The sequence below is a fragment of the Fistularia commersonii genome, chromosome 18, assembly GCF_037954325.1.
Source record: "Fistularia commersonii isolate RoL2024-O1a breed Wild chromosome 18, RoL_Fcom_v1.0, whole genome shotgun sequence".
In the NCBI taxonomy this organism is placed as follows: Eukaryota; Metazoa; Chordata; class Actinopteri; order Syngnathiformes; family Fistulariidae; genus Fistularia; species Fistularia commersonii.
The window spans coordinates 11,837,462-11,859,681 of NC_141301.1; the positions used below are offsets into that span (position 1 = coordinate 11,837,462).

A 22,220-nucleotide genomic window follows, 5' to 3' on the forward strand; every position below is an offset into this window, starting at 1 on the left:
GGTTATTCTTGACTTTAAACCCTGAATAGCTTCAAGGTGCACAGTCATGCGCAGAGTGTCAAGGAGGAAGACTGTGTGACCAGACAGGCATGTCCCTGCCGCCACCATGTCTGAAAGGACACTACTGTCCCCCAGGAACCACTGCCGCTCAACCCTGTCCTCCAGTCAGTTCCTTCGTCTTACTTGGAGTGTTTATTTGTGTCTTCGTTTATCCTGGTGCTTCTTTTGAGTGTGAACATATTTAATTGTTTTTTTTTTTCAAAGTGTTTACATTTTCCACTTACAATATCCCTGGATTTTTTTTTTCAATTGTGTGTGTTTTTTCAGGGCTCTTACTCAGATCAGCCCGGCGGTGATAGTGTGCAGCATTGTCGGCCATGTGAGGCTGGCTGGTTTTGCGGCAGAGCTGGTCTTTCGCACCCTCAGGGACTCTGTGACCCCGGACACTACTGTACCTCTGGAGCCTCTTCTTCCTCTCCAGTATGATAAGATGATCTAAGATAGACTTTATTGATCCTACAGTGGGGAAATTCAATTGTCACAGCCTTTTAGACAGGAGAAAGTGCACACAAAGGATGTCAGTCCAAAAGACTATTTACAGGATATACAATATAATACGAGATATACAAAGAAGGTTTAAAAAGGAATGTCTTTTGCAGGAAAGTGGCTATAAAAAAGTTGCAGTCGGAGATGTGTCCTGGGGAATAGGCACAGTAATAATATAAATATGAATATAAGTATTGCATGGATGATGGTGGTAAACAGTAGGGATGAATGCAAAAAAGATCACTTTTGTGACGCCTGTGAGAGCATTGGCTGCGGGCTTTCTTGCTACGGGCAAGAAACTTATTCCTGTGCCTGTAGTGCTAAGATTCACAGAAGAATGATTACAGGTTTACTTAAGATCACTCTTAAAGATTAATTCAAGCCACCTGTCAACCATTTAGATGGTAGAACAGAACTCTGAATGCACTGGCATGTTGCCTGGGAGGTACACAAAGATTCAATGAAATCTGTCAAGATTTTATGTTTTTCTTTCTTCTCATTTAAGTAAAAGACAAAGTTATTCTTTTATTTACTTCAACGTTGCCACAGGTTGCGCTGTCGGCCGGTGGAGTATGTCCCGTTGGCTTTGTTTGTCCACAAGGGACCAAGTATCCAGAGCAATATCCGTGCCCAGTCGGAACCTGGAGTAACACTCTGGGGAACCAAAACCTCTCCCTGTGCAAGCTCTGCCCTCCGGGATTCTTCTGCAACACAACAGGACTCAGTCAGCCATCAGGCCTCTGTCAAGCAGGTATTAAAATGAGTAATGTTGCAGAATGAAGAAAAGTAGATGTCTCTTCTTTTTCATTTTCCATTTTTTTTCTATAAAGAAAAATGACTGTAATTACAGAATATTTAGGCTAACATCATTTTAATGATGGTAAATGGCCGGCTGCTGGCTATCCAGAAATAAATCAATACAGAATGCCAATTCAACACCATCATTTAGTCGGAATATCTCTTATTTACTTACTTTTAGGGTTTTATTGCTCAAAGGGATCAGTGTCTTCCAGGCCTTCAGGTAGATTGACAGGAGACATTTGTCCAGTTGGACACCACTGTCCCATTGGCTCATCCTCCCCTACCGTCTGCCCCGATGGAACTTACACAAATAGCACTGGTATAAAAAATTTACACGCCAGAGTTGAATGACGTAAAAGTGATTTCCAACGTGTACAGGACTGTCTCAGAAAATTTGAATATTGTGATAAAGTTCTTTATCTTCTGTTCTGCAATTACAAAAACAAAAATGTCATACATTCTGGATTCATCACAAATCAACTGAAATATTGCAAGCCTTTTATTATTTTAATATTGCTGATTATGGCTTACATTGTAAGAAAACTCAAAAATCCTATCTGAAAATGTTAGAATATGGAATATTCTATAGAATATAGAACATGAAAAATCATTTTGTTTCAAAAAAAAAAATAAATATATATATATATATATATGTATATATTACATTACATTACATTACAGTCATTTAGCAGATGCTTTTATCCAAAGCGACTTACAAAAATTGCAATTCAATAACCAAAGATCCAAAGGTTTATATATATATATATATATATATATATATATATATATATATATATATATATATAAACCTTGGAGAAACAAACGCGTATGATTATAGATATATGCAAAGATATGGATATCAGAATATCATGAAAAAGTAATTTTTGTTTTTTTAATTGCATAACAGAAGATAAAGAACTTGATCACAATATTCTAATTTTCTGAGACAGTCCTGTACGTTCTTCCTTATAAGTTTCATTTCTTTCTTCAATTTAGGAGCAGAATCATGTGATGCCTGCCCTTCAGGGACATACTGTCTATCAGGTGAAGGGATCCAGCCCTGCCCAGCAGGTCACTACTGTCTAGGCGGTGGTGTTGAGGGCATCTTGCCTTGTCCTCCTGGCACTTACAGCCATTTATTTGGCCTCAGTCAAGTGGAGCAGTGCCTCATATGTCCAGCAGGTGGGAGCATTGTCATAAATATTTTGAACCGGGCCCTCATGAAGTAATGTAATTTCTATGAATTTGTTCAGCCATTGATTTTTTTTTTTTTTTTGTGCCTTGCTATATATGAAATTAATATTATTCAATGATTTTACTACAATGCTAGCAGTTGGCTTTTATTAAATCATGATTATATTTGCAAAAAATCATGCCGGAAATGAAAGGATTCTACTGCGAGGACTGGGGTCTGTTTGAACCCACTGGACCCTGTCAGGCTGGTTACTACTGCTTAGCAGGTACACTGCACATGTGAAATTGCATGAATTATGATACAACATTTATACAATATTAGATCATGAACGAGGTAGATATATTTAAATTGTGCACTTTCTCAAGGTATAAACATTGGGAATCCGGATGGCAACTTTAGCACAGGAGTTGGAGGAGCATGTCCACAGGGGAACTACTGCCCTGAGGGGACCAGCGTCCCACTGCCTTGTCCTCCAGGAACCTTCTCCAAGAGGTCGGCAGAATATTATATTCTGCATAATCTGCAGCTACTCAAGCCTTTATCCACCAGCATTAATGACGTATCTGTGTTTATACGGCCGCAGCCTTTATTTGACAGATGTCGCTGACTGTAGCCCATGTCCAGCGGGTCAGTTTTGTGGTACTGCAGGTCTGATTCGACCATCTGGTTGGTGCCAGGCAGGATTTTACTGTCCAGGAGGAGATAAAGCGCCTACAGGTTGCATGCACTCAAATAAATTCTCTTTTAAAATGCAAATTTTATTCATGTTGAGTGAATCTTTTCTTCATCGTGTGAAAATATTCAAACATTATTCTTCCTATTAAATCCTCAAGCACTATAGGATTCAAAATGAATGTAGTTCATCCAGAAATAATGTGTGCAGAGGTCATTTATACTGTGTGGGGCAGCATCTGCCACAGACAGACGTTGGTAAAAAAACACCGAGTCTGAATGCATTTGTTGACAGCGATTTGTTAATTAATCAGGGTTCATCACAAGATTCAGCACATTAACAGACAAGGAGTCATAGGCTCAGTGATTTATCATATTTAATTACTTTTCCTTCACGAGGCTCAAGAGGAGGTATTTGCCCACCAGCTCATTACTGCCCAGAACGCAGCACTAACCCCGTGCCCTGTCCAGCTGGAACGTACACTAACCTCACCGGTCAGGTGCTGTGTGCCCGATGCCCCGCCGGCTACTACTGTCCAGAAAAGACGGACAACTTCACAAAGTTTCCCTGCCCCCCTGGATTCTATTGCCCTGATGGTAGACATTAAACTCCATGTTATAGTTTTTGCTCACGGCGAATCTTTCCTTTTTTTTTTTTTTTTCTTATTCCATAAAAGACAGGCAAAAAACAATACAATTTGGATAAATATGTTTATATTCTTAGTGGTATAACCGTTGGATTCACAGGTACAAGGCATGCCACCCAGTTTCCCTGTCCCCGTGGATACTACAACCCGGAGCCAATGACTCAGAGTCTGGACAGCTGCCTGCCTTGTCCTCCAGGACACTATTGTGAGAAGGAGATGCTAACAAAAGTGTCTGGAAAATGCAAGGCTGGTTGGTGACGTTCTATTTTTATCTTTGTTACAATCATAACCGCACGCACTCATTTCTCAGTGTGTGCATTTCACACTGGCCCATTTGTCTTTTCGAGAAGATTCTGTAGTAAGGCATAAAGAACGTAGTCATAAAACAACAACTAACCGCGGCTTTTTAAATTATGAATTAGCCCTTGTTTATTTACGATGCACCCCAGCCCAAGTTTCCGCTACACAGGAAACTGGCAGAAACTGAAGCAGCGGAAACCGAAATAGGCTCTGCTGCCTTTTGTTTGTTGTCTGTCGTTGTTGTTGCTCAGATATGGTTATATATTTTTTCTTTTCTAGTATCTTATCTTCTCTGCTAAGAGCCCACCATCCATTTTATTACTTGCAGGTTGGTTTTGTGTGTCAGCAGCGTGGAACTCTCAACCCTTTGACCTGGATAACTACACAAATGCCAACTGTCTGTGTCCAGCTACCTCCACCGGGGGGCGCTGCCAGGTGGGCTTTTACTGCCCTTCCGGCAGCTCAGAGCCCTTGCCGTGTCCACCAGGAGCCTTCTGCAACATCTCAGGTATTTGCAAAAACCAATACATACGGGCTTTTGCTTCAGTCAGCTGTATTAGCTTTTCATTCCATCGGGAAATGTGCCTAGTTTCGCTTGTAACTTTTCTATTTTGAGTGTTTAGATTGTCCTCCGCGGCCAAGTGCTTAAGATTCTGCGCAGGTGGCAGTCTTGTGAGTTCATTAACTCAACTAGGACGCAAACTCTTTCATTTTCTAAACAGATGAATTACTTTTATAATTAACTAGAAAGGCAATAAATTATACATTATACCAGGGGTGGGCAAACTTTTTGGCCCAGGGGCCTCATTAACTTAAAATTTGACAGACGGGCCGTGTCAGCACAAGATATGATACATATAAAAAAAAACAACACATCTGTCAACAGTACATATCAGACTCGTCTGACATTTGTCTGAACATTGTCTGACGTTTGCTTGCGTTTCACGCACAAACCGGTTTTTCTCTTGTAGCTTCACGTCCAGCTCATTAATGTATGTCAGTATGTCCACGGTAAAGGCTAAATCACGAAGCCAATCTGTGTCATTCAGCTCAGGAAAACTCTCAAGAACCTCCAAAAATGAAATAATCTCCTATTTGAGCTCACACATTCATTGATCCAATCATTCAATCATTCACATCAAGTATGAATTCTTTACTAATCTTCAGCGGGCCAGATTAAAAAGACCAACGGGCCGGATGTGGCCCGCGGGCCATAGTTTGCCCACCCCTGCATTATACAATCAATTTTTATATTTCTTTCAAGTTAATAGACACTCCACAACAACCTTTATAGAGGTAATCATTCTGAAGTGCTTGAAAAAGTTTTTTTTGGAAGAGTATCTCCTTTGAGTGTGAATAATGCAAATGTTTCTGGGGTACCCTGTAATGTTTGCATTGGCCTTAAGAGCCACCAGAATCTACATGTCATTCATCCCATTCACAATATGTTTATGTAAATAACAGGTCTGGCGCTTCCGATGGGCCCATGCTCCCCGGGGTATTTTTGTGTCGGGGGAGCCGCAGAAGCCAGGCCAGCAGATGGTAAAACAGGCAACATCTGTCCACGTGGAACATACTGTGGTAAATGTTTTCACTGCCTTCAAATAGTTGTAACACAAATTTTAAACATAGGTGTGATGCCTGATAGGAATATGAAGTAGATAACCCTAATTTAGGGAAGCTGAATAATTCAGACACACATGCACTTTTATGTGGGGAAAAAAAAAAATCATTGTTTTTGTTTCTTCTTTTGTTTTTTTTGTGGCAACTGCATGTGATGTTAATTACATCCTATATTTCTAAGTGCCTGTATGGTTATGTACAGTATATGTTGGGGCGGTTGCAAATTAGCAACCTCCAGTTGCTCCCGATGGTCTGGTTGGCGCCGTGCGTGGCAGCTCAGCCGCCATCGGAGCGCAAATGCGCGGGGGTGAAACCGAAAGGTGATGAAAGCTCTATATAAGTGTAGACCATTTAAGCGTCATTCACTTAACCTAGATTTTTCTTGGATATATGAGTGAGTCATTTTCTGACAGCTTTTATTTTGATGTATCTAAGGAGGGTCCATCAAGCCTTTCAGATACAATTCCATGACCCCGAAGTACGGCTACACGCAACCAATAAATGACTATATATGAATATTTGAAATATTTTTTATTCTCCAGCTGAGGGCTCAGGAGCACCAGAGTTATGTCCTGCTGGTACATTTTCTCCGGTGCTGGGTCTGACCAGTGAGGCCGACTGTCAACCATGTACGGCAGGGTTTTACTGCAGTGGTGTAGGTCTAAAGACTCCAAGCGGACCATGCAGTCAAGGTGTGTCCACTCACTGTGCCGGCTGTCTTTATTATCGTGAAACATAAATATTCCTCACTTGATCCATTTTATGGAGAGGTTTTCCTTGACGCAAGGCTAATGTCTGAGGTTACCTTACATTTGACATACGAATAGACATTTACGTAACTTGACCTGACAATCCAGTGCTGTTCTGATGTAATGTCTCTCCTGATTTCTTCACAGGCTATTGGTGCCCTGCTGGTCAGGCTGTAGCTACGGCTCTCCCGTGTCCTCCAAGCCACTTCTGCCCTGAGGGTAGTGCAGCTCCTGAGCCCTGCCCGTCAGGAACCTACCAAGACAGAGAGAAACAGGCAGCCTGCGATGTGTGTGAAGCAGGTGTGAGCACTTTCCACTCTCTCTGTTCTCTCAGACCAAACGTAATGTTTCTGTGTGGCTCTTCTACAGAGGAGACGTTAGCCGGCTTATTTGCATGAATCTCGTCTGAATGTAGCTTTCTGGCTTGTTGAAAGGCACAAAACAAAGTTGTCATGCAGAATACTGGAAATATCTAGGGTTTTGTGGGATTTCATTGTGATTTTATACCGGTGACAATTTAAAAATATTCTCGTCTTTTCCTTTTCAAGGTTACTATTGCGATCTGAGTTATGGGCTGACCAATAGGTCATTGCTGCAGCCCTGCCCCGCAGGATATTACTGCCCTGTTGGCACAAACGTGGCCGACCGGCATCCCTGCCCGATTGGCTCATTCAATCCCAGACAGCACAGTGTCAGCCAGGAGAGCTGCATGCCGTGCACTGTTGGGCAGTACTGTTCTGCTGCGGGACTCTCAGCGCCGACGGGTGATACTCTTTGTTTCTGTTTTGTTTAGTCTCCCTTTCCATTCCATGCCCAAAACAACTCACAGTTCAGCAAAGTGAAGAAATATGTTTTACTATTTTGGTGACGCCAATATTTCGATGATGGTCACGGTTTTCAGCAGTGCACTGAGGTTGATCGATGTATGTGTTATGCAATGTCAATAATGATAGTCTTACCTCCAGGACCATGCCATGCTGGTTATTGGTGCAGAACAGGAGCATCATCTCCCAGCCCAATGGATGACTTTTCTGGATCTCTGTGTCCACCTGGTCATTATTGTTCCTCAGGTGATCCGCTTCGTAACTCCTACCAAACAACCGCGTGCCATGAGCTGGTTTCATAAATCCTTGTTGTCATCAAATTTGGGGATTTGTCAAATTACAGTCAAATTACACCAACCAATGTTGAAGCAATGAGACCACAGAAGCTGGATCACAACAAAACTACTACTATCACTGCTACTACCACCGCTTTTAATGCTGGGAATATAACTACTTCTACCATTATTCATTATTCATTCATTTGTTATATAGACCGCTTATCCTGCATTCAGAGTTTATCCCAGCTGTCACTGAGCGAGAGGCAGGGTTCATCCTGGAACTGCCGCAAGTCATCCGCAAGGCTGCATCAAGAGACATACATCTAATTTCCTCAGTCATTCACACATCATGTAGAGACATACAACCTTTCACTCCCTCAGTCACATCTGGGCAATTTAGTGTCTTCAACAAACCTCCACCTTTTTTTGGACTGTGGGAGGAAACTGGACAATCCTGATGAAATCCGTGCAGACACAAGGAGAGCTGAGAGACTCCACACAGAAAGATCCTCTGTTGTGATTAAACCAAGGATGTCTTGCTGTGAGGTAGTAGCATTAACCACGACTCCATTACTACTACTACCATTAATTATGATTATCATTATCATTATCATTATTTATTATTATTATTATTATTGTTTTTGTGGTTGTTGTTGTGACATTAATAATAATAAGTTATTATTTTTGTTGCAGCTATTATTGTCTCATTTATATACTACTACTCCAATAACAACAACAAAAACATAAACAATATTATTATTATTATTATTATTATTATTATTATTATTATTATTACTGTTGTTGTTACTATTATAAGTATAATAATTATTATTATGATTGCCAGTGTTATTACTTATTATTATTATTATGTCAGTGTTATTAATTATTCTTCTGGGAAAAAAAATGCTAATTTTCAAAACCAATTCTTAGCATTTATGACTTCTATAACCTTCAATCATCACACTAATTGTTGGAAAGAGTTGAGGATTCATAACATATAAGTCCCTTAATTAAATCGCAATGGTTTACTACCTTTTAAATTTTCTTTTTACCCCCTTTTATACTAAAGGCTATCAGCTTCTAGGATTTAACCCCATTTGAGCTATCATGTTGAATTCATGCTGATTACCATCTCGGGCCCTACAGGATTGTTGACAACATTTCAACACCTATCTTGGTATTGCTCACAGCATTTTCTTCATATTAATTTGTAAACTTGTTCCCTTGTACTTGCGGTACTGACTCATGAATTTTACAATATTTCTTAAGGGTAGTTTCTACCTCGTCCTGGATTGCTCCACACGCGCACATCCATGGATGCAATAGAGGAATAATCTGCTTATTAGTTTCCTGTCTTAGCAACTCACCAATTTTATTGTTTTTAACAGAACTGCAAAAATACCTATCTCCATGAGCAATAGAATAAAAATTTGTTTCATGGTGTCCTCTTTACAGGCATCATCGCTCCTGTGGCCTGCCCCGAAGGAAGTTGGTCCAGGAGCTCAGGCCTGCGTAGCCGGGAAGACTGTAAATCCTGTCCTGGGGGATATTACTGTGACTCTGCTGGTCTCACTGCACCAACTGGACGCTGCGGCGAAGGGTAACACATGACGCCAGAGGCATGTCACGCTTTGTCATAAATCAGAAAAACGAGGGAAACCGGACATGGAGCGAAATTCAGTTGGGACAACTAGAAAAGTTATGATGATAAAATAAAGAAAGAGAGAAACAGAAAACGGGGGTAAATGACCGCACCTTGATGAAAAAGTACACGAAATAACAGTGTGCATCGGGAATAAGGCCAATTAAGGGTGGTGCACATCTTTAAAATTAGCTCGGGAAACAGGCACGGACTTCAGCACACAGAGGACATCAGGGTAGAACTGCATAAACGCAAAAAGGAAATATCATTAATTACCAACAGAGAAACATATTGGTCCAGACATGCCAGCAATATGTGTACGTTATATTACAGGTCTGTAATGGTTTAATTTTGTATGCAGCTATTTCTGTTTGGAAGGAGCTGTCACATCCACCCCTACTGATGGAGTCACAGGGGGACCTTGTCCCGAGGGCTATCACTGCCCGGAGGGAAGTGTCCGGCCCGTGCCCTGTGATCCAGGGACATATGTTGCTGTTACACATGCTGCTCAATGCGAACGCTGTATTCCAGGCTGGTACTGTGTGAACGGCTCGTTACATCTGTGCCCTTCAGGTTTGTACTCCACTGATAAATGCCTTTAAGACCGCCTTGACTTGAATGCTAACCGCTTTGTAGAACCTTCACATTGTTAGATTAATGTTTCAAGCGACATCATTTGGGATTTACAAAAAAAGTCACACATTGTCAAAAAGCGTGGTTGATTTTAATAAGAATCTAAACCGGACTAAATAATATCTGCATTCAAAAATGAAATATTTTTTGTAAAACACACACACACACACAAACATCTCTCACTTTTGAGGACATTCACCCCCTGAGAAAACCATAAAGGAATGTTTAACCAAGGCTTTTGTATCCATCACAAATGTATTTCCCTTTGTTTCTGGCCAGGATTCTACTGCCCTGAGGGAACTGGATATGACATGAGAAGCTGTCCAGTGGGAACTTATGGTCCTGACCCCGGCTACTGGTCTGTCTCTCAGTGCAGGCGGTGTGACGGCGGTCATTACTGCTCCTCCAGAAATGCCACAGCTGTCACCGGACAATGCCATGAGGGATATTACTGCTCAGGTGGAAGCACTTTTTCACAGCCTCTTTCTGCAGGTACAGGAAACAAACACATTTACCAGATGTTCCATGTGTTCCTACCACAACACACATGCAACGTAGGACAAACTGCATTTTCTCTCAGGTGTCAACATTGTCACCTTGCATCTGTAACGAGGCAGATTCTCCATGAGCGATCCTATTTTGAGATGGTTGACAAATAGCGACCATCTTCTTCCTGTCTCTAAACAGGAGATGGAGGACCGTGTCCTGCCGGTCATTTTTGCCCTCAGGCCACCATCCATCCTCTGCCCTGCCCTCCTGGAACATTCTCTAACCTCACCAAATTAGTCTCGCAGGTATTTTTGACTCACGTATTGTCTCAGCCGCGATTTAGTAAGCTGTCTTTTCATTCGTTTCATACGTGTTCATTTTGACTGCATGTGAAATATATTGTTTTTCGCATTAAAAGAGAAAGGGAAAATATGACATAAATATAAAGCGATCGCTCACAAACAACATATTCAGTAAATCTAATCATAGCCGAGCTCGTAAATGCTAGGAAATTTGATGTTAATCATTTTGTTGCACATAAGATTGAGATACACGGATGTCCCCTCATTGCTAATTTGATCATTATCTCGTGGTCCTGGATGAGGCTACACTCGATCCAGTATATATTGTAAATTACCGTGTTTCCTCCGCATTTCAATGTAACAACCAATCAATATAATCCTGAATCAATACGTTATGAGGCACTGCTTCCCGTCTCCCTCCTTCCTCCCCATTCTATTGTCTCTTATTCCTCCTTTCAGGAGGGTTGCCAACCATGTCTCCCTGGTTACTACTGTGACGCCGTTGGCCTCCCAGCGCCGACGGGAAAATGCAGGGACGGCTTCTTCTGTCTGTGGGGTGCGGATCGACCCGACCCTCCTTTCAGAGATAGCCGCGGAGGACCGTGCCCGAAAGGTGATTAGATACAATGAGGACCTCCGTGTCTAGTTTTTTTTCCAAGTTGAATGATGTGTTCATGTGTTCTAAGACAATTTATATTTCATTATATTTCTTATTCTTCCTCCTTTCCACTATTATCTATTACTGTTATGTTTTTACTTGAAACTCTGGCACAACAATTTCCTTCGGGATGAATAAAGTTGTTCTCATCTCATCTCATTTCAAATGAACACAAAAAGGGCATTCAATAAAATGCACACAGGCATAATCTAATAGAGGTGTCATCACTTAATTGTTGAAACACCAGATAAAACCTCTGCTACGGATGAGAGTAGAAATACAAAAGAAACATGTTTTTGTGACACAGATGATTAGACTTTACATAATCTGAGAGCAATTCAGTTGCAAACAAAGCACTTTTCAAGGCCTAAACACAGGCAGCTGCTCTATTAACGCTGGAAATCAAAACCAATCCACTGTGGGTTGTGAGAGACTGTTTATGTGCTCAAGAATGCGTGTCTTTGTCTTGTCTACACACAACTAGGTTATTACTGTTTGGAGGGCTCTGCGGCTCCTCTGCAGTGCCCCCTGGGAACCGTCAGCACCGAAGACGGTCGAGCCAGCTGCAATACTTGTCCTCAGGGGTAAACTTGCTTATCGGAGCCACACACATTCACCGAGCCCTATAAACCCATAGATATGTAGACCACGTGTTAGACACTTTCTTACATGCACATACTTTGCAGGCATAAGTTTATGCACGGCAGTTCAGAAGTTAATTATTCCGTCCCGTGTTCTTTCTGGATAGATTCTATTGTCCCGACAGCGATAATGGTTTGTTCTACGAGTGTCCGACGGGCCATTACTGCCCGTTTGGGACCTGGTCCAAACACCAACACCCATGTCCGGCTGGATCCATCAACCCCTACACCCAGATGGCGAGACCACAGGACTGCTTGCCCTGCCCATCAGGTCACTTCTGATCATTGATTTAATTATTTCCATTGCATTTTCAAGGCAAAATACAGTTTGGTGTCTGGAGATTTGAATACATAACCAACAGCAAATGATAATTTGGTAGAAATAAATGTACTCCAAGGTGAGCAGCCGCAATCAGAAGCTATTAAGTAAACTGTATCTCAGGATCCTGTCATATATTTTCCGCACGGCATTTTGTTTTTATTGAGGGATGAAGTCTTTTTATTTTTTTCGATTGATTTATTTTTTTTGTCTATCAAACCAGGTTCATTTTGTGTATCACCCGGGATGACCGCTCCATCAGGCCAGTGTCATGCTGGGTATTACTGTCTCTCTGGCGCTCGGTCACCCGCTCCCCTGGATGGAGGGATGACAGGTGACAGGTGTCCTGAAGGACATTACTGTCCGAAGGGCACCTCTTATCCGTTTCCCTGTCCCTCTGGATATTACAGCAACAAAACCGGCAACACCCATCTCTCTGACTGCCTGCCTTGTCCTCCAGGTTATAAATACTTTGTCACCCGGTCCATACACTAGTAACAGAAGAGTTGTGTTTTAATCTTTTTGAAAATGAACCTATTAGGGGATAATCCCTTCAGACGATATAAGCAACTGCAGGGGACTGTTCATTTTACTCTGCAGGATTCCTGTGTGTCAGAAGAGGGCTCTCTTCCCCTTCATATATTTGTCCAAATGGCTCTTACTGCCCTGGCAGAGAAAACGACCAGCCTCAGGTATCCATACCCTGCACACCTGGAAACATGTGCCCACCTGGATCTCATAAACAAATACCCTGCGTGCCTGGGACCTACCAGCCCTTCTCTGGGCAGGTAAGGAAGAAGCAGATGAGATTCGGTACTCATCGAGGCAGTATTGTATATCAATATGTGCAAATGTGCAGAAAACATGATTACATGCATATCCAAATGACACACAGAAAACAGGAGGAACACATATGCTTTGTTTTGTATGTATAATTAAAAAAAAAAAAAAAATAAAATAATTTTTGTCAAGTTGAAATCCTGTATACCTTATAGACCTCTAGTTTCTGACTTCTGCATATTCTTTATAGACAGTCTCATCAGCCAGCTTTATATATCACCAATACTCAAACTCAGAATCAATAATTTGTTATGAGCTTCCGACTGTGCTTTTGCATGTTCTAGGGGAAGCTATGCATCTCTGTAAAGCTTATTGTAGATTTTCTATCTTTTTCAACTGCTGAGTTTTTCAAATATAGCTGAGAGCTAAGCCGTTATCTCCAAAGCTGGCAATTAAATCAAATTAGTGTGTTATTGCAGAACACCTGTTGTCATAATTTTGTATTTCAACTGTGTAGAGATCTGTTTCTGCAAATTATCCCCCCGCAGGAAGAGTGTGTGAAATGTCCAGCAGGATTTTACTGTGCTGGTGGTTCACGCGATGGAGACAGTGACCATGTGTCTGGGACACACACTCCTGCGTTGTGTCCTCAAGGATTCTACTGCCCACCAGGTGGAATACACCGCACAATTGTGATTTTTACCACATTCCTATCAAACCTGCAACTCTTGACCAATACCGTATGTCTGACACAAGTGATATTGTAATTTTGATTGCACTTATTCATCAACCAATAATGTGTAGTGTTGCTAAGGAAAGGATTTAAATTATACACGATCAAACAAGTGGCTATGATAGTTATGCTCTAATCATGCAAACGGTTATCATTCGGCATAATGATGGTGGAAAAGATCTTAATAGTTTAGTGTGTGATGTTTTGTCCTGAACCATCTGTACATATAGTATATGGCGTTTATCAACAGGAACACAGTCTGGTTTAGCATTCCCATGCCCAGCTGGCACACTCAGCAGGCAGATGGGGTTGTCCAATAAGTCAGGCTGTGAGCCCTGCCCTCCAGGAACATATTGCGGCTCCTCTGGACAGACCGCTCCCACCGGGCTCTGCTCTCCTGGGTAAACACAGACAAACCCAACAAGTAGTTCATCATGTTCACAGACAGACGTTGAACAGCGGGGGGATTTGTTTCTGATCGAATCAGTCTCTCGTGTCAATAATTAAACTTTTCTATGCTCAATCTTTGCTTTCGTTTTCCGTATTCCCCTCTGATCCTTTCTTTCCTGGTAATCTCTCTGCTTTAGCTACTTCTGTGTCCTTGGTTCTGTTTCTGCTCAGCCAGAGAATGGCCCGACAGGGGGGCGCTGCTCTTCAGGGTTCTTCTGTCCCCGGGGAACCGGCTACATGGTTCCATGCCCCGCAGGCACCTTCGGCTCCAGAGACGGTAACAAACAGATGAATGACGAGAAAGCGGTTTGCTCTCATTGACTCGTTGGCCACTGATCATACTATTCCATCATACTGATCATCGATTAGACTATCTGAACTGGCTGAATTAGACAAAAAGTGAATAATATAATATATACATTTTTATTTTGACTCAAGGGGCAATGGCAGTCACAGATTGTCAGCTTTGTTTGCCTGGCTATTACTGTGCTGAGATTGGGCTTTCATTACCAACCGGCCCCTGCAGTGCTGGGTTCTACTGTGCAGAAGGATCTACCACTGCCACACCTTCGGGGAATTTCACAGGTAAAACGTTTCTTTTTCCCTCAACATACTGTTTTCATGAATAACAACAAGCACTTTGAGCTTGCTAGAAATTGTATTTATTTGATGTACAAAGTAATAAAATCATACCATCAAATCCAGATCTGGTGCAATGGATGATACCAGTTCAAGAAATCATTATATTCTCAAAATATTGAACAAAGATATATTTAAATGTTAAGGACACTATCCAAGTTTTATCTATTAGTCTTTATGCTTCTAACAGTTCAAATACCCTTAAACTTCACTCTTTCCACATTCTGCCAGAAAATGCATTGCTCCCATTCTTAGCATAAATACCCCCTTTCAATCACGCGACACTGCAATGCATTTTAAAGACTAACAATGCATATTGTCATATTTTCGAGTTGTAACGGTGAAAGCAACAACCGTAAAACATAACAGGGTCTTTACAATTTGACCCCTTATTGTTCGTGGTCGATCCTCTTAAGCCGCCAACAAAACTTTGTTCGTTTCGATAAAACAAACTGAACATATCCTCTGTCAAGACCAGGGAGTTCACACCTGTTCCTCCTCCACAATTTGGTCTTGATCGTGTCCACCTGTTCCCATTTAGTCTGCATGTATAGGTGGTCCGTGTTTCCCTTTGTCCTGTGCTAGTTTGTCACCTTTGTTTAAATTTGGGAATCGTGATTCCTTTGTATTTTGTATTTAGAGATTGTTTAGTTGTTACTTTAGAGGAATGAAGGTCAGTTGCAGCAAGTCAGAATATATGTATGTGAATGAGAGGAGCAAGAAGTTGGAAAATTTCAAGTACCTTGGGTCAACAGTCAAGAGCAATGGAGAGGGCGGAAAAGAGGTAAAGAAAAAAGGTTCAAGCGGGTTGGAATGGGTGGAGAAAAGTGTCAGGTTTACTATGCGAGAGACCATTAACTAAAATGAAAGGAAAAAAGGTGTACAAGACAGTGGTGAGACCAGCGATGCTGTATGGTCTAGAACAGGGGTGGGCAAACTACGGCCCGCGGGCCACATCCGGCCCATTATCTTTTTAATCCAGCCCGCTAAAAATTGGCACAGAATTCATACTTGACGTGAATGATTGGATCAATGAATGTGTGAGCTCAAACAGGAGATTATTTAATTTTCGGAGCTACTTGAGAATTTTCCTGAGCAGAATGACACAGATTAGCTCTGTGATTTAGTCTTTACTGTGAACAGACTGACACACGTGAATGAGCTGGCCGTGAAGCGACAAGGGAAAAACCAGTGTGTGCATGAAATGCAAACAAACGTCAGAGCCTTCAAAATCAAGCTGGTTTTATTTTCAAAGCAAATGTCAGACAAATGTCAGATGAGTCTGATACTATTAACAAATGGGTTTTTATTTATTTTTTTTATATGTATTGTGTCTTTTGACCAAGCCCGTCTGTCAAATTTTAAAAGTCAATGTGGCCCCTGAGCCAAAAAGTTTGCCCACCCCTGGTCTAGAAACATTGACAATAATGAAAGGACTGGAGGCAGAGCTGGAGGTCGCATAGATGAAGACGTTGAGGTTCTCTTTGGGAATGATCAGGATTAGGAATGAGTCCATCAGAGAGACAGCACATGTTAGATGTTTTGGAAAGAAGGTCAGAGAAGCCAGACTGAGATGGTTGGGTCATATACAGATGAGGGAGAGTGAATATATTGGTAGACGGATGCTGGGATTGGAGCTGCCAGGCAGGAGGTCTAGAGGAAGACCAAAGAGAAGATTTATGGATGTAGTGAGAGAGGATAAGAAGTGGGTTGTTGTGAGCGGAGGATACAGAGAATAGCGTTAGATGGAGAAGGTTGAGTCGCTGTGGCGACCCCTGAAGGAAAAAGCCGAAAGGAAAAGAAGTTTACTTGTAACTTTGCCTAAGGTTCAGTTTCTTGTGGATTCTGATAACAACCATTCCCTCATTGAGAGTCTCCTTTTCACTCTATTAAAGGTTGTTTTGCCGTTACTTTACAGCGTGTTTAGGTTCTGTTACTCTAGTCCTTCTGTCCCGCCCTGACTTCCTCAAAGACATAATAGTGACGATAAAAATAGTGACCAAGTGTCAGCTTTGACCCAAATGTAATCAAATATCTGAAATATCAAACTCGGAAAAGCTATACCAAATAAACTCTTTTATAACAAGAAAGCTTTAGGCCACCTCTGACCTCAGCCTCACACACCACCGAGTTGTTTCCTACGCCTCAAATGTCAGGATATTAATCTCACAAATTAATATCCTGGACACTTGGACACATACACCTAACTTATGGGTGCAGTTGACCAAAGTGAAGCGTTTTTTTTTTTTTTTTTTTTGGTATGAAATTAAACTGACTTTCACCCGTTCTCTTGGGGAAGTATTATGTATATTATGTTTGTTTCCATCAGAAGACTCATAACAATTACTTGTGTTTCTAACCACAGCAAAATGCTATTTATTTTTTGGAATAATTGTGTGATAAGGTATCTTCTCATGTTTGCATACTACCGTATACAAAAAAACAATTTGCACAGAACTTAAGTCTGGTTTGAGCAAGATAGAATGTCCCAATTTATATGAATACATTCTGATTAGGATTGAAAGTAATTCATCAAAGTTGCACCAGTTTTATTTGATTTATACACATACTTTGTTTTTTACTTCTTTGCTATTAATAAATCTTGTTAGCGTCCAAAACACTTTATCGACATAAAAAAAAAGTTAAATGTTTTCATGGCTTTTGCCTCCACTTTAAAGAAGACTCCTCTATAGATCATTTGCTTGCACTAATTTCTCTGAGTAGAATTTCTGTCGTTAAAATCAGAGAAATAGCTCTGGCCTTTAAGTTAACCTGATGAATAATGGCATCTATTAAATGTCTATTGTCTTGGATGCTCTAGACACCACGTCTCCATCTCTGCTCACTGGTGATTTAATCCTGGATAAGTTCCGCGGGGATGTGTGTCCTGCAGGCCATTATTGTCCAACAGGGAGTAAAACACCGATACCCTGTCCTCCAGGTATCAAAACAAAATGTCCACATTTTAAAAAAGGGATTTGTCTATGTTTACTTCTCATCCCTGTTACACTTTACCTTGTTGCTTTTCTACTCACCATCTTTAGGTTACATTTAAACTAATGCAATGTAATATTAAAACCATGCTGCTAAATTGCACTTGGTTATATTGTTTTTAAAAAACGAACTGTGTAATTGTTTCTGCACAATGAATAGCCAAATATGATTTCTTTCACAACTTCACAAAATACACTATTTACAATGATTATCACATTATATCAGCTGTTTCATGCTGTTTAATTCTTATTTCTGTTACCTTGTTGCTTGTTTACTTGCCATCTATAGGTTACGCTTAAACTACTGCAATCTGATATTAAAACCATGCTGCTAAATCGCAACAGGCTATATTGTACGTAAAAATTGAGCTATACAATTGTTTCCGCACAATGAATAGCAAAATATGATTTCACAGCTCCACAAAATAAAATGATTATCACATTATGTCAGCTATTTCATCCTCATAACCCACTTAAAGGAGTTTTTTTTTTTTTTTTAATCTAGGTATAGTTAATAAATTCACTTTATGAGGCCCTTGTCTTCTACATATGCTCTGCTCATTAACTGATTTAATGGGTCACACAGTGTAATATAAGCCACAGAGGTACAGTATAACAGCCTGGTATATCCAGAACCTTAGAGGTTTTAAAACATAATGGTATTCTCATAAAAAAGCCACAAGGGTCGGCCAACTACGTAACCGATGTGTCTACGATTCTAACAAAGAGAATGTGCAAGGGTTTTTTTTTTTTACTCCCATCATTTGTTCGTCCTCTCCACGCAGGTACTTTCCTGCAGAGGTCAGGGACCGGGTCCGAGACCGAATGCGAAGTTTGTCGCCCCGGCTTTTACTGCCCCTTGTGGGCTCAGACTTCTGTGGACCACCCCTGTCCGCTGGGATGGTTCTGCCCGGCCGGGTCTGTGTCCGGACATCAGCCGGGTAAAACTACAAGAGTCATAACATATTCTCATGCAATCTGGTAGACTGACCTTTACATATGCTGAAGCCATAGTAAGTATCACTCTTAAAACATAAGTGAAGCATCTCTCTTTATGTATATTCTAACTGAAGAGGTCAAGATTTTGGCAAGAATTCTCTTTGTATTCTTAAAAATGTTTTTCATATGATGTCAAATAAAATTCAAAGGAGTGTCCTTGCTACAGGTAATTTTTTTGGTTCGCAATTGATATATACTGATCAAAAAAATAAAGGGAAAACTTGAACAACACAATGTAACTCCAAGTCAATCACACTTCTGGGAAATCATAGTGTCCACTCAGGAAGCAACACAGATTCATTTTGACTTGTTTTAAGGACATTACATCAAAGTTGGATTAGCCTGGAGTGTGTTTTTACACTTTAATTTTGAGTGTGATTCCTAATCCAGACCTCCATGGGTTAATACATTCAATTTCCATTGATCATTTTTGTGTGATTTTGTTGTCAGCACATTCAACTGTGTAAAGAGCAAGGTATTTCATAAGAATATTTCATTCAGTTAGATCTAGGATGTGTTTTTTAAGTGTTCCCTTTATTTTTTTGAGCAGTGTATTAACCAGGGATAGTTTACTCAAATGTGAGATATCGCAGTAACACCCAGATATTTCTTGAAAGGCATCCGGGTGCCCTTTTGGGTTTTTTCAGAAAGTAGATGCTTGGCTAATTAGAGAGTGAAATAACCCAGAACCTATAAATAGTGACTGGCTCATTGTTGTCCGAGTCAGGGCATGTGCTGCGGAGCGAGCCTTTACTTCACTTTGGCCGAGAGGGATATTAAGACACACACACACACACACATATACATGCACACAAGCTCAAGTGAAGTCTCCTTTGTTGTCGTTGGTTTGTTGCTATGGCACCCTTTGAATCCAAGTTACTTAAATGTATAATCAGCGGCCCCTGTACATTTAAAATGTTATTTTATATGCACATAACTTTTGATTTCATTTGAAGCAAGGTGCGACTAGAAAATAGAAACTTGATTGCTTATTTGATTTTGCCGCAGGACGCCAGTGCCCGCCCGGCCACGCATGCCCATATGGTAGCGCTGAGCCCACCATCTGCAGCCCTGGAACTTTTCAATCGTCATCTGGTCAGTCCACTTGTAACACCTGCTCACCAGGTAATTAAAGTTAACGTCTGCACACACATATTTGTTTGACCGAACAGAACGCAGCAGGTAAAGCGAAATGACATCCGATCGCGCCATTCAGGCTTCTACTGCTCCGAGGGTTCGGCGCTGCCGTCGCCGTGTCCGATGGGTTTTGTCAGTCCATTGCCTGGAAGGGCATCGCTCAGTGACTGCTTGCCCTGCCCGCTTGGCCACTTCTGTAATAGCAGTGCACTGGCAGAGCCATCTGGACCCTGCAGCCCAGGTCTGACAGGGCATTTATTTGTAGTATATTGACACATTAGCACCTTCATAACACATAAAAAAAACCCAGCCCAAAATCTACATATTACGGTCTTCTCTGAGATGTAAAATAGAATTCTTTGTCGCAGGATATTTTTGTTTTCTGGGTTCCACCGAGCCTTCGCCTGTCTCCAAACCTCACGGAGATATTTGTCCAGCTGGACACTTCTGCCCCGTAGGCAGTGGCTCACCAAATCCCTGTCCTGTTGGAAGCTTTCTCCCAAAGCCTGGCGCCTCCTCCTCTTCCCACTGCCGACTCTGTCCACCGGGAAAATACTGCAGCAGTCCTGGAGCCTCACAGCCCATGGGTAGGCCAGTATGCCAGGTTTACTGTTGTTCAAGTATCACAAGACATATCAGTCAAGCTCTCTACAGTTCAAAATGAGAATTTTGGAACACTGGCCTGGTTGGAATCTAAAAAAAATGATGCTCTCCTGCATGATGATTATCTCAAATATGATTTTCCCTGTTTTAGGTCCGTGTTCTGCAGGATTTTTCTGCACCGGAGGAGCAGACGGCCCTGCACCCCGAGCAGGACCCTCTTTGTTCAGATGTCTTTACGATCTACTGGAAGTTGACGCCGCAAAAACAGACGCGATGTCACGGATGCATAATCTTTCCTATTTCGATAACTGCAGTCATTTCGGTAAAATTCAGAAATAACACAAAAAATGCTTAATTTGAAAGCCCACTAACTGGATGCTTTTAAGTTATTCAACTGCACTCAGAATCCCCGCGTATCTTGATGAATATCTCAAACGTCAGTGCCTTTCCAGTTTGACCTTTACAAAAGTTTTCCGTGGTTAATCATTGCCTTTCAGAGTAAAACCGCACAGTTTCACCAAAAATGTTGAATAATCGGCATGAGAACAAAAAGTCTCTCAAACATAATAATTTAGACATCTTTCATCCTTTATGTGACATGTTTTATTGTAGGGGGAGGCGCTGACTGGATCAAGGTAGTCATGGTGCCAGAGGCACATTCAGAAGATATGGTGACTCATTCTCCTCAACAGCCCACAAAACACAATTATACTTGTACCAGCTATAGAGGCGACATTTGCCCAAAAGGTAGGTAAATACTGACAGACCCTCGAAATCTTCCCCCGCCCGTAACATGCATTGTTCTGTCTACGCTTGAACTGTCTATTCAAGACTTAACAGCACTTTTTCATTTTTTGAAATATTTGCAATATCTTTTAATCAAGATGAGACAGGCTGAAGAATAGACGTCTCCCACTGTTAGTTTAAGGCAGAGAGTAGAGAACGCAGGGATGCTCATACTGGTGGGATGGGTAATGGATTGCAGAATTACCTTAAACAAGATGGAAAAATTGAGAAAGGCACACAGCGTTCTCCTCCCCCGATAAAAGGTTTAATTGCAAGAGGTTTCAAGAGAAAGAACTGACCCGGACCGCTCGCGATAAGTGCACTTTTTTTTTTTTCCAGCGGTTGCATAATGATGCGCGGCTTTCTCAGTTTTTCACCGCGTTTCACGACGACGTCAATCTTGATACCAGGCCCTCGGCACGTCACCGTGCGTTCTCCTGAGAAAAAAAATCGTCATCCCAGGAATCTCACATTTTCAACGGTACACGTGCAACATATGAACCCCGACATGAGATTTTGTCTGCACGGAGCACCCGGAAAAAGTCCGAAACAATATAAACAGAGTGCTTCTTTTGCGACTAATTGACGAGGGTTATATTAAGCGCATAGGCTTCAGTGTCACATTGCACATGTATTTAAAGTGTAAAAGAGACACAGAATAGTGGCGCTGAAACAGTTTCTGTGTGACCGGCGAGGAAGAGTTTAAATTGTTCCAGTAAAGTAATTGCCTCCCACTGGGATACATTTAAGCTGAATATGAGAGCACAGGGATGACAGGTCT

At 41.4% G+C, this 22,220-nt stretch overlaps 1 protein-coding gene across 1 annotated transcript in view; it reads left to right on the forward strand.

The window, feature by feature from the left end:
* Nucleotides 1–22,220, forward strand: part of LOC147224398 (uncharacterized) — a 55,949-nt gene that overhangs the window by 7,152 nt on the left and 26,577 nt on the right. Inside the window, exons 16-52 of the mRNA XM_086164993.1 lie at nucleotides 30–164; nucleotides 328–480; nucleotides 1,096–1,297; nucleotides 1,526–1,666; nucleotides 2,344–2,529; nucleotides 2,736–2,807; nucleotides 2,908–3,034; nucleotides 3,126–3,259; nucleotides 3,614–3,811; nucleotides 3,962–4,111; nucleotides 4,490–4,669; nucleotides 5,626–5,742; nucleotides 6,327–6,476; nucleotides 6,681–6,833; nucleotides 7,082–7,297; nucleotides 7,499–7,603; nucleotides 9,091–9,235; nucleotides 9,639–9,850; nucleotides 10,190–10,402; nucleotides 10,598–10,704; nucleotides 11,161–11,314; nucleotides 11,844–11,943; nucleotides 12,108–12,271; nucleotides 12,543–12,779; nucleotides 12,920–13,107; nucleotides 13,648–13,771; nucleotides 14,083–14,233; nucleotides 14,420–14,559; nucleotides 14,721–14,867; nucleotides 15,400–15,402; nucleotides 17,743–17,862; nucleotides 18,700–18,855; nucleotides 19,922–20,038; nucleotides 20,130–20,291; nucleotides 20,419–20,637; nucleotides 20,805–20,975; nucleotides 21,266–21,400. Coding sequence (XP_086021119.1) covers nucleotides 30–164; nucleotides 328–480; nucleotides 1,096–1,297; nucleotides 1,526–1,666; nucleotides 2,344–2,529; nucleotides 2,736–2,807; nucleotides 2,908–3,034; nucleotides 3,126–3,259; nucleotides 3,614–3,811; nucleotides 3,962–4,111; nucleotides 4,490–4,669; nucleotides 5,626–5,742; nucleotides 6,327–6,476; nucleotides 6,681–6,833; nucleotides 7,082–7,297; nucleotides 7,499–7,603; nucleotides 9,091–9,235; nucleotides 9,639–9,850; nucleotides 10,190–10,402; nucleotides 10,598–10,704; nucleotides 11,161–11,314; nucleotides 11,844–11,943; nucleotides 12,108–12,271; nucleotides 12,543–12,779; nucleotides 12,920–13,107; nucleotides 13,648–13,771; nucleotides 14,083–14,233; nucleotides 14,420–14,559; nucleotides 14,721–14,867; nucleotides 15,400–15,402; nucleotides 17,743–17,862; nucleotides 18,700–18,855; nucleotides 19,922–20,038; nucleotides 20,130–20,291; nucleotides 20,419–20,637; nucleotides 20,805–20,975; nucleotides 21,266–21,400 — 5,584 coding nt within the window. The remainder of the gene's footprint in view (nucleotides 1–29; nucleotides 165–327; nucleotides 481–1,095; nucleotides 1,298–1,525; nucleotides 1,667–2,343; nucleotides 2,530–2,735; nucleotides 2,808–2,907; nucleotides 3,035–3,125; nucleotides 3,260–3,613; nucleotides 3,812–3,961; nucleotides 4,112–4,489; nucleotides 4,670–5,625; nucleotides 5,743–6,326; nucleotides 6,477–6,680; nucleotides 6,834–7,081; nucleotides 7,298–7,498; nucleotides 7,604–9,090; nucleotides 9,236–9,638; nucleotides 9,851–10,189; nucleotides 10,403–10,597; nucleotides 10,705–11,160; nucleotides 11,315–11,843; nucleotides 11,944–12,107; nucleotides 12,272–12,542; nucleotides 12,780–12,919; nucleotides 13,108–13,647; nucleotides 13,772–14,082; nucleotides 14,234–14,419; nucleotides 14,560–14,720; nucleotides 14,868–15,399; nucleotides 15,403–17,742; nucleotides 17,863–18,699; nucleotides 18,856–19,921; nucleotides 20,039–20,129; nucleotides 20,292–20,418; nucleotides 20,638–20,804; nucleotides 20,976–21,265; nucleotides 21,401–22,220) is intronic.